The 11,409-nt window shown below is 44.2% G+C and overlaps 1 protein-coding gene across 1 annotated transcript in view; it reads right to left on the reverse strand.

The window, feature by feature from the left end:
* The window catches only part of NWD2 (NACHT and WD repeat domain containing 2), a 53,792-nt gene extending 51,047 nt beyond the window's left edge, over positions 1–2,745 (reverse strand). The window contains exon 1 of the mRNA XM_069012191.1: positions 2,595–2,745. Within this exon, the coding sequence (XP_068868292.1) occupies positions 2,595–2,745 (151 nt within the window). The remainder of the gene's footprint in view (positions 1–2,594) is intronic.
* Positions 2,746–11,409: the final 8,664 nt, after the last annotated feature.

An 11,409-nucleotide genomic window follows, 5' to 3' on the forward strand; every position in this document is an offset into this window, starting at 1 on the left:
TCATTTTCAGTGATATGAAGATGGATTAATTGATACCAACAACTTAAGCAAGACAATACTGCTAACTACTAGGAGAAAATACAGTTTCATGTATCCACAAAATTTCCTCTAGAAAACAAGACTGCAAAATGAAGCAATCTCCTACTACCCATGCTCACTGTCTCCACTTGTTCTTTTTAGGGACTCCTGGTTAAGAAAATTTTCAAATAACCAGTTTCCTAGTTGCATAATAAAAACATAATGTATTTCAGTCATACTAAAGTATGTTTGTAAAGAACAGACCAAAAACTGATTACTAGAGTTCTCCCCTACACTACTAAATATAATTCAAGAAAACTTCTTTTAGGTTTGTACGCTTTCAGCGGTAGGTAAATTTTTCTTGTGACTACTAGCAGGATTAATCTCTATGCTTCTCAGACACCACAGTTCAAGTCTACCTTTGTGAGTTTGGGGGCTCACTGCCCTTTTCAGGAATGCTCTGCATCAAGAATGGGTACAAACTGTACTGATATGCTGAAAATTAACAAGAGAGGCCTTAGTCATGTAAATATACATTGTAGTCAGGGGCTTGAATTGTGCCAAAAGGTTTACTTAGTAGGAATACTTCAACATTTTCATCCAGAATTTTTGCACTGTGAATTTTTTCAAGTGTTTTACCAACAACAGTTCTATTTCAAAGTACTTTACTAGATGACATCTAAACCCCATTATAGGCTAATTTCTTGTTTATCCACATACAGCTTTTTTAAAGTCACATTCAGTCAGTAATACTTCAACAATTATCAAGTTGTTGAAGTGCTATCACCAATAAATAGTAATGGTTGTTTCTTGTCATTGAGAGTCCTTAAATGTTCATAAACAAAACCTGTAACCACTCTGAAATTTTGGTCCCCTACTATCATTTTTAAAAGCAGGAGCAATGTCACAGATAAAATATTTGACATGAAGAGTGCTAACCATTGTGACCATGTGTAAAGAAAGGTAATGTAAACAACCCTAAAATGTTTGCATTGTTTTTTTTCAGTGTTGGGTTTTTTTTTAAAGCTGATCTTTTCAAATCAAAATTGCAGGGTAAAATCCTGCAAATGGATATATATGGCTTTAAATCCCAACTTTTAGAATGAGTTTAGTGGGTTTTCTATTTTAGCAAATATCTAGCTAACCTACCAAGCTACCCTAAATGCCATTCACATCAAATGCAGAGGCATCAGTAGCTTCCCAGTCAAGGCAATGCTGGCAGAAATCCATTTCTAATGAGTAACGTATCTTCTAAAAATCTACAGTAGTTTTCTTTCAGAGCCAAATAGACTTTTTTTTTCAATTATCACTATTTTTATATCTCTTTGCTTAGATTGCAGCAATAAACTGCAAACATCTTCATGCCCTCCTTAAAGAATGTCATCTTCTTAAACAAACAGGGATGTTGAATATGAGAGCTGAGAGTTTCCTTGTGTTGAAAGCAAGTAAGAAGCGCTGGAGGTGTGGGAATTCTTCTAAGCAGCACTATGCCCAGTTTTTTTCACTTGTGAGCACTATTTCTCATACTCCCATAAGTATTTGTGCCAAGACAATTTTCAATTCAAAGTTCAAACTATTTTGTCGTTTCAGGCGTGATTTTCAGATCTCTGATGTTTGCATAAAAGGTGACAGTATTGTTGAATTACAAGTGTTGGGGGGGAAGGTGGTGGGTGGTGGTGTGAAAGTTAATTGTGAATACAGCGGGCTCATTTTTTACAGACAAGAAACGTCATAAGTGTGAATGCTTAATTTATTATTTCCGTGCTTCAAGTGGGAATATGCTTCAGCAACTCCTATCTTACAAGTGGGAATGACACCTCCTGAATGTATGCAAATTCCTCGAATCAAAGGGTAATTTTAAAAATAGGCTTTAAACAGCAGGATGCCTAATTAATTCAGATACCGGGTATATGACCCCGACTTTATTAAGCTAAAACTGCTGGTTTCAAGGCATACTTCCTTGGAAGCAGAGTATAGCCGGGATCAAAGGATCACCTTAGCTGCAGCCTCAGCAGGCTAACACCTGCTTTCATTGTGCTATGAAATCAATCGGAAACTCTTATTAACCAGACCCCCCAGGAGAGCTCTTCAAAACATCTCCCTCTAAAAAGCCTCCCCTTCGCTGGAAGGCAGCCCGTTTCCGTGTCCCCAGCCCCCGTGGGCCCTGCAGCTCCGACAGCGCAGAAATGAGAGGATGCCCTGCGCCCCAGTGCCTTTCAGGCGAGTCATTTACGGACATAAAACTTAAGGAGCGGAGTACACCAGTGCCTCCAAGCCCCCCTCGGAGGTCGTACACCCACACCCGGTAGAGCCCGGCCCACACCCCCGCGGCCGCCGCGCCCCACACTGCCCGCCCGCCCCTGGCCCGACCCGGCCCGGCCGTGCGCCCCACACCGTGCCAGGCGGCGGGACGGAGGGGCCCTGGCGGCCCGAGGCCGAGAGGGGCAGGAGCCGGTCTCGGCCACGCCGCGGCCCCTGAGTGGCGGTGCCCGGGAGCAGCGGCGGCGGCCGGGGAGCGGCGCGGGCGCTGCGGGCGGCAGGGGGAGCTGCGGGGCGGGCGCGGCAGCCGCGGTTACCTTCGGGGTTGGCGCTGATGAAGACGCGGACGCTCCTGCCGCTCGGCACCAGGTGGGACGGCAGCGCAGAGAGGTTGCCGGAGAACGCCGCCCGCCGCAGCGCCGCGTCCCGCGGGCAGGGCAGCCTGCCGCCCGCCCCGGCCGGCCACATCCCGCCGCGCCGCAGGGCGAGCCGCCGGCTCACAGCAGCCCCCGGAGCGCCGCGGCGGCGCCAGCGGCTCTCGCCACCGGCTGAAGGGCAGCGGCCATACGGACCCTCGGGCTGCCCTGGGCCGCCGCCTGCCTCCGCGGCGGCGGCGGCGCGGCTGGGGCTGTGGCCGCCGCCCGGCGCCGGAGCGCGGGGGCAGCGAGGAGACGAGACGCCGACCGCCCCCCGCGCCGCTCCCTTGCGGCGGCCGGCGGCGAGGAGGGCGCGGGCAGAAAAGTTTGCGGTGGAGCGGTGCCGGGCGCGGCGGAGGCTGCGGCGGGACGGCGGCCCCGCGGCGGCAGCCGGACCCCCAGCGCCGCCCGGCCGGCCACGGCCGCCGCGGAGAGCGGCGGGAGGCTGCGCGCCGGGAGCGCGGTCTGGCCGGCGAGTCCCTCCTGTTCCCCCTCCGCCAGCGAGGGTCTGCGGTGTCCAAAGCGGGGACGCCTCCGGTGAGGCTGACGGCTCCTTCGCTCCTTCGAGTGTGTCACAGCCCCGGGATCGGATTTTTATAGGAAAACTGCTGCCAGCTCATCCTTTGGGCTCGGAAGAGTTCAGAGCCCTTCTTGTGTTCCGTAATCTGCTGCACAGGAGTCCCACCTGCTCAGATACAAAAGAGAAATGCTCTTGCTTCTTTTTTCTTTCCTTTGTTTTTAATCAGTTATTTATTTATCGGAATAAATGAAAAGCTGCGGTTTTGAAGAATGAAAGAGACAGGAAGCAGCGAGACGCGCCGCCGGCGGGATGCGGTCCCTTTGCAGCAGTCAGTGGCGGGGCATCCCGTTGGGCAGCGCCGATGAAATATTCAGGAGGGCGGCGGGGTCGGGCCGCGGCTCCGCCGAGCGCGGGGGTGGGCGGGGGCGGCGGCGCGGAGCGGAGCGGTGCAGCGGCCCCAGCGGGCGGCGGGCCCTGGGCGAGCCGCGGAGTTTAGAAACCTCCCCGGGAGGGGCGGGCAGGCAGGGACATGGCAGCACGGCGGAGAGGAGGGGCTGGGGGAGCAGGGGAGGGGTGGGCACAGGGCCGCAGACTGCTTGATGGGTCTGTTGTCCGTGGGAATATCCCTTCTTGGTAGGAGGATGGCGACTTCGGCAGAGGGATCTGCAGGTGTTTGTCCCTGCTTGAAAGGCTGGAGACAAAAGTCTTTAACGCGGGTGGTATTTATATATTTTATGTGCTGTAAGTGATACAAAGCTGATTTGTGTATTTCCACGTATATAACACAGTATGTCCAATGTATACGAAACAATCTTGATGTGTTTTTAAACACAGTATTTAAGAACTGTACTCGTTTGCGTTACCCCCTGCGCTGCCGTGGTCCCAGCCGGACGAGTTGCCCGCTGTGGCAGCAGTAGGGGAGTCTGAGCTGACTTTCGCGGAGGCAATGCTACTAAAGTAGGAGAAAGCAAACTGCTCGGCTCCGTTTTAGAAACAAAGGTGACAGCCAGATGGGTTCCTTGAGTACTGATGAGCAGATTTGTTAAAAAAAAACACCCTCCTGATTTCTTAAAGAAATATGGCATATACAGAATTGCATCCTGTATTTGCATGTGAGTATAAGGGAGTAAATTTGCTGCTGTTTGCTTGCTGTTGCTTTGTTAGTTCTGCACCCCATAAATTTTGAGCTGATTTCAAACAAATGAAACAGAGGCTTAAAGTTTGAGATATTAATTCTCAAAGAAAGAACATTCCTCTAAGTTCTGTGAACATAGCTGGGTGGGGGAGAATGTACTTAGGTGCAAAAAGGAAAAACATGCATCATATATTTCAACCATTAATATTGGAATGTCAGCATTGGGCAGAAGGGTTGTGGGACTGTTGGGAACTGAGTGTCCAGGAACTGGAAAAATCACACTTTTAATCCAAATGTATATTCCTACAGGATTCAGCAGTGTCCAATAAGGAGCTGATCTCACTTGAAGCCTGTCATGGTAGACACGCATATTTATCTTCTCTTTGGATTCTCTGATGCTCTGTTTAAGACTAGCCTGAAGCTTTGGTATAATTCGGTTAAAAAATCTGACAGTCATGAGATGCAATTCCCTAGGAAATGAGGCTTCATATATGTCATTGCCTACAAAACTGTTGGTCTTATCTGCACTTCCCTTTGCCTTTGTGTAGCCAATATGCTTAGGCGTGCCTTTTTCTGGCTGGTGTCATGAACAGGTAATTTCTGTAATACAGAGATGAAAAGCAGCTCCTTGAGGCTGCAGACAGTTAATGAGCTCATGAAGGAAATGATTTATAGTGTGGGCTGAGTTACATCTTACGTACTTTGCTGAGACTAACTCTCAGCTGGGCTATCTCCTTTGCTTCTCTTGCATAAACTACTAGGCAGTTCATAAGTAGGAATTTGCTTGTGGAAGCAGCTCCCGGTAAGGATGCAGAGACTATCACTTCATATTGCTGCTGCCTTAGTATTATCATTTTCTCAGACAGCTTCTTTGGAAGATTGATCATTGATCTACCCCTTCCCCATGCCAGCCATAATGCAGTGTTTTTTTAAGACTCTTTTTGGCAGTCATCTTTACTAAGTTGAAAACTTGAGTTCGCATAATTTGAATTCTTTGGAATTTTTTCTTTGACAGTGTTGACAACATCATCAGCTTTTAACTGAATATATTGTTTGATGAACCCAAGCTGAATGAAATGGGACCAGGCGTATCACTTCCAGCTGTTCACCCTGTCTGTTGCCTGGCTGATACCGTGCTGGTGGCAGGCATAGCTGCGTTGCATACGAAGCAGGTAGTCCGTGCAGCTTGCAGGCTGCCTCTGTGCAGCTCAGAACCTGTGCTGATCTATATTACTATTTTGATCTGTACACTGGATTGCCTTTATGCATGACTCAGCTTCCTGTCACGGTAGCTGCCACCTCTGTGAAAGCTGAAATGGACAGATGCCTCAAAGTGGTAATCTCTTCTGCTGTCCGGCTTCAGTCTGTTTGTGTTTGGGGCTCAATGTCCTAAGCTTTAGCACCTGTGAATATAAAATGCTGGGAATGAGGCTGAAATGGAGAGGATAAAGAAATGACTACAGAGAAACTAATTTATTGCTTTACCTGAGACTTTATCAGTATAAAAGCACTCTGGGTGAACTCAGCTGGGAGATTAGTTGGTAGCTTTTCTTTAATTAAAAATATTTTCTTAATTTAACAAATTAAAACAATACGAAAAATGGTATGTAAACAAAAATAAAAATCATGACTAGGATTCTTCTGTGTTCATTCTAAGCATACATCAAAATTACCCTGTTTCACGTTGAATAACATGCTTTTAAAATTGTTCATTTAGAAGTGATATGTTAGAATCAGCGTCTGTATTTGAGTCCCACATTAGTTATGTGGAAGCCTGGGTGGTAGATGGCAGAGCATTGCCTGAAGGCATGATCCCCAAACTTTCACCCTGACTTTATTGTACTTGGCAGCTGATCTATGGTGTCTGTCAATAAAGCTAATGCAGGAAGTATCCTTTTGTCAGACAGGAGTAAAACCAGATCTATAATTCTGCAAGTGACTTCATATAAACATGGCTTGATCCCGAAAATCAAGGAATCTGCATAGTAGCAGGGAATCTTTGCACATATGCACTTCTTATATATTTTTCCCCCTTTCAACATAATGTTACTTGGTTATCATTCTGTCTTTATTTGCTCCAAGTTGAGATACATTTAAATGAAGGAACAGAATGCATTCCTTGGTAAAACACATGAGTAAAGTAAAGTTATTCCTGATGGCCTGATCCTGCTGTAATTCAAACAGAGTACTGCTTTATTTCTTGAGTAGTTCCACAGGAAGTGGTACTGAAGGTAGGAAGAACAGTTCAGTAGTCCTGATTCAAATCCATCGTGATCTGTAAAAAATGCACCAAGTTGTTCGGCTTAAACCCAGCATGATAAGGGTTTGCAAATTAAAACCGGCTTTCTGAGACATGTCATCCTGAGTCAAGTTGTTTAAAAATGAGCATTACAGATCAGTTCTAATATGTTGAAGAGCTTGGGAAGTAACCTGAGTGACACGCTATAGGCAGTTAACTATGAGAAACACTTATTCTGTCTGCAAGCTATATTTAAGTTTTTGTTCGTATGTGTTTAAATATTTCAATATATATTGTGGGGTGTGCAAAAACACTTGGTAGTAGTTCAATTTCAGTCTCACTGCTATCAGAGGAGACAGGCTCAGTACTTCTGTTGAAGGCATACCTGTAGCTGGCACTTTTGTAAAACATATACCAAATAAGTGATAGGGTCACAACAGTTGAGGGGTTTTATTTATATCTTTCAAGTGAAGCGTTTTGCCATGCATTAAAAAACAGGCACTGGTATATAACTGAAATACCCATCAGTCCTCCTCAGATGTTTGGAGGCTGGTTCTGCTAGGGGCTGTGTGTTCAGCCTTGCTATTGTCTTCATTCCAAACCAGTAACTATTTGCAGGAGTTGGGAAGGCAAAGTTTTAAGATCAGGTCAAAAATCAAGGCTTAAGGGTCAGCAAATTGACGAGCATCTCGCCGTTCGTGTAGAAGTTAAAAGACTCCTGTGTAGAGTTACATCATCTGATGAAATACTAACTCAAAGCTGAGTGTTACTTTGCTGCTCCCCAGCAAGCTGGCCCAGTTTTACAAGCAGGCGACGAAGGCAGTTGCCTAGAGCGACAGACAAAAGGAGGCAATAAAATCACATTCTAAGCAAGAACGAGACCCTGTGACTCTGTGCCTGTTTTTGCCGGTTTAATGAGGACTCAGTGCATTCCCCAGGCACCATTCTCCTCAAGGTGCTGATGTGCTGAGACTGAGCAAGCTCCTTACTATAGGAGCCATGGCCATCGTTGTTTGAACATCCCATCTATTTGTGTTTGTCTCTAACTTGCTGCTGCTTAAACTGAGTGGAGAAACTTTATATGCTCCTCCTCTGCTCCTTTTTCTTGACAGTGCTGTATTACTTCTGCCAAAATGCTTGGATTGGCAGGGGAGCAGGGACAGATGTGCTGAGACTAGAGAGCTCACAAATTCATGCTTCACTAAAAAAACCCCTGTTATTATTAGCCTTGCAAATTAGGGATGACAGGCTGCTGAGACTTACTGAGTTTATATTTATGTTAAGAAACTGATTGCAAGAAGTAAGACATATCTTAGTAAATCTTACATGGGTTCTGGATTGCTATAAGGATCTTTTACAGCCATCTCAGGGCTCAGTTAACACTGTTATTAAATTTCCCATTTTTCTTTTCTTTCTTTGCCTCTGTCTTTTGGTTCTTTTACTCAGAGTTCAGATTGAAACGCAGGAGACGTGGAGTTTTTCTTCAGACTCAGATGTTTATTATTTCTTATCTATAGTGCAGCTGCACAGGATGTGCCTCTAAGTTAACATGGTGAAAATGGCCCCAGAGTTCTACCTTCTTAAAGCCCAAACTACCCAATTATGGAATGCCAACTAATTTATTTTTACCTATAATCCAATAATTAATCATTCATGTTCCACACTGCAGGTTTTTTATACCAGTACCAGATCACCCAGGCTTGTGAAGAAGAAGGAAGAAGAAAGAAGAACTAACCTACACCCAAAATCCTCTATCCTGTTACATATATATTACTATATACCAGAAACCTAAATTTTCTACATCTGTACATATTCCACCCAGTGATATAACAAACTTCTTTTTTAATTACACAGCAACAATCTCAGTGCTATCACATAATTTGGGAAGCCTTTCCCAAGGCCCCAGGTCAAATGCAGTGTGCATTTGAGGATCACTGCCTGTCAGCACTGAAAGACTGAAATTCTCTGAACCCAGGGTTCCAACACACTGTTTGATGTAGGCTTCCATTTTCCACCCAGTTTTGAATGCTAAAAATGTTTCCTTCCTTTGCTCCACTGCGTGTGCTCTGACACCTCTAGACTTTTGGGAAGGATCTCTTCTGTGCTCTGAATAGGTTGCTGTATTAGGCTTTGCTGATAGATAGACTCGGTGGAGACTTGAGTATCACTGACAATATGGTTAACAAGCTGTAACAGAGTACCTTTCTGGAATGGCAGTCATTTTGCCCTGCTGCTTTTTAGAGGAGCTGCTTGGAGCAGCAGAGTTTTGTGAGCTGACTGCAGGGACTGAGGTGACACTGTATTGGTTTGCTCTAGGTTCACAGTTGGTTTGTCATGTCATCCAAAGGCATGCACTGAAAGCACTGGTAGGTCAGCCTTCACCACACATCAAGGTCTGTAATAGAAAGAAAGGAAATGTATATGGATTACAAAAAGGAGACAATTTTGTCTCCTCAGAAGTCATAAGAATTTGGAAAACTACTACGTTTCTTCAGACTTTGTAACTTCAGTCAATCCCTGTGTCATCAAAAGGAGATTTATGGGAGGGAGATTATCCCACATTGGCCCACTGGAATGTTGTTACTCTTTGTAACACTTACATTACTACATTCAAAAGAGGATGCTAAACTTGGGTCTCATAAAACAAGGACAAGTTTGAGTTTCTGTATTTTGAATCCAGGAATACATTTTTCTTGTGGGCAAGCCTGTAATAAAATTCTGCTAACTTCTCCATATTCTTTGCACAATTTCATAGTGATTCTTTTTTTCATTTTCCCTTTTGCTATTTTACTTTTGAATATACAGTAATGGGATATGTGTTAGGTTTTCAAATCACTTCACTTTCACAAGCTAAGGAGAGGACTCCAGCCTAGAATGTGATTTCCAAATATGGAGGGATAAGAACAATCCTGTCTTTTAGGAGCTGTCAAGCAATGTGATTATGCACCTATACAATATACAGATTATTTTGTATTTCAAGGAAAAGAGTGAGGTTAATACCTGATTGGGTTTGTACCTTTGTAAGCACAGCTGTACTTCATTTTCAATTCCAAATTCCAGTTATTTTATTCTAAATCCTGCACCACTGGGAATCTGCCTTGACCCCTGGAATGACAATTGACTGGAAATTGAAGAGGTCTGCACCCTGGGGTTTTTTTTTGTTGTTTGTTTGTTTAGGTTTTTTGGTGTGGCTGTTTTTTGATTTTATTTTTTTATTATGTCCTTTAGAAATTTTCTGTTTTCTATGAAACTGAGCAAGGCAAACATAGCCTTTTCTGTAATGTTGTAAGTGGCTACACCACATCTATAATTTTGTCTCATCTGATGCTTGATTAAAAGGTTCTTCAGACCTAAAATAACATGATTAAATTTCTTTTTTTTTGTGTGTGTGTGTTTGTTTCTACTGGAAGATTAAAAGAAGCCCTTTTATTTCGTGCAGAATTAGAGTTCTCTTGCACATGTATGTAGGTGTACACTCCCCAAGCACAGGTGCATACACACATGTACATGCTCAAAAGACACACAAGGATGTATGGATAACTAAAATCACATGGAGTATGCAGCAATAAGATTTCCATGTTAGTATTCAAATTTGCCCATATGCCTTTAAATTTTACCCTGTTGCACATAAGCATTACGGCAACCTGTAATTAACTGACCCAGTACTCTATTTTACAATCCCTTCTCATAACTCAGTGCAGAAAAGAGGGGTGTTCATTTAATGAACAGTTTTCAGCTCTTTGTCAGGGTGTGTTTGGAGGCAGGCTTGCAGGTCACCATGAATACCCTGTTAGAAGCAGATTTTTTATTTTTGAAGTCTCCCATATGATTTCCTAAGTTAGTATATAAGCCCTTCCAAAAGCTGAGTAACAGCCAAGCCAGAAGAAGTTTCATGTTTCATTATTGAAGCAAACTTGTTCCACTAAAGCACAGGAAAACTAACACCTAAAGTATCAATTAATTTTGGATGCCCTCTCTGAGATAGCAAGGACTGCATTTTTTCAGAGTAACTGGTATTAGATACTGAGTACAAGACATGATTTTTATCAGCTTTGGTTGTAACTGAAGAGTGTTCAGTGTTTTTGTATATCAACCTTAGGACTTCCAAGTCAGGTCGTCAGAAAATGAAGAACCTAGAATTATTGACCACCCCTGAAAATTTAAATTACTTAATTAGCATCATAGGAAATCTGGGGCGGAAGCCAGGACAAAATGTCATTCCCTCCCCCTCTGCAATGTTCACTTTCTTAGCTGTGAAACTGGTTCTTTCCTGTAATTCCTTGCCTCATTCCTAACCTCAGCTAAAAATAAATTTGCAATCTGCTTTATTTTATGATCCTGCATCATCCTTAAAGGTAGTTACAATAAAATAGGAAAAATATGCTCTCAAGCGCTTTTAACTTACTCATCCCACCCTCTGAGTCTTCTCACATACCTTAGTCTACTTCCCCAGACTTCATCCTACTCTACTCTCCATTTCTTTATCCCATTCTGCTTGTCTGTTCTTTCATACGTTTCCCAGATTCCTGTCCAATGTGTCTGTCTCGTTCCATTGCTCAACACATGCTTTTCCCCTCTTCCAGCTACAGGTCCTAATCTCCAATTTCACTCTTTTCATGCAATTGGAGTGTCCGTCTGTTGTTACTCCCTTTCCCTCCCCTGCCTTGTCCTCATTTTTTGGCCAGCCACTCACTTTTAGCTCATCTTTCCCTGCGCTTTCTAGGGTTCATGACTTCCCTTAGCTGTTTTGAGCTTCTCTTTTCCCCAGTTGCCTATTTTACATCATTCCTCCCTTTCCCCAAGGGCAGTGGGGAGGCCCCTG

Source organism: Aphelocoma coerulescens, chromosome 4 (genome assembly GCF_041296385.1).
Source record: "Aphelocoma coerulescens isolate FSJ_1873_10779 chromosome 4, UR_Acoe_1.0, whole genome shotgun sequence".
Taxonomy (NCBI): domain Eukaryota; kingdom Metazoa; phylum Chordata; class Aves; order Passeriformes; family Corvidae; genus Aphelocoma; species Aphelocoma coerulescens.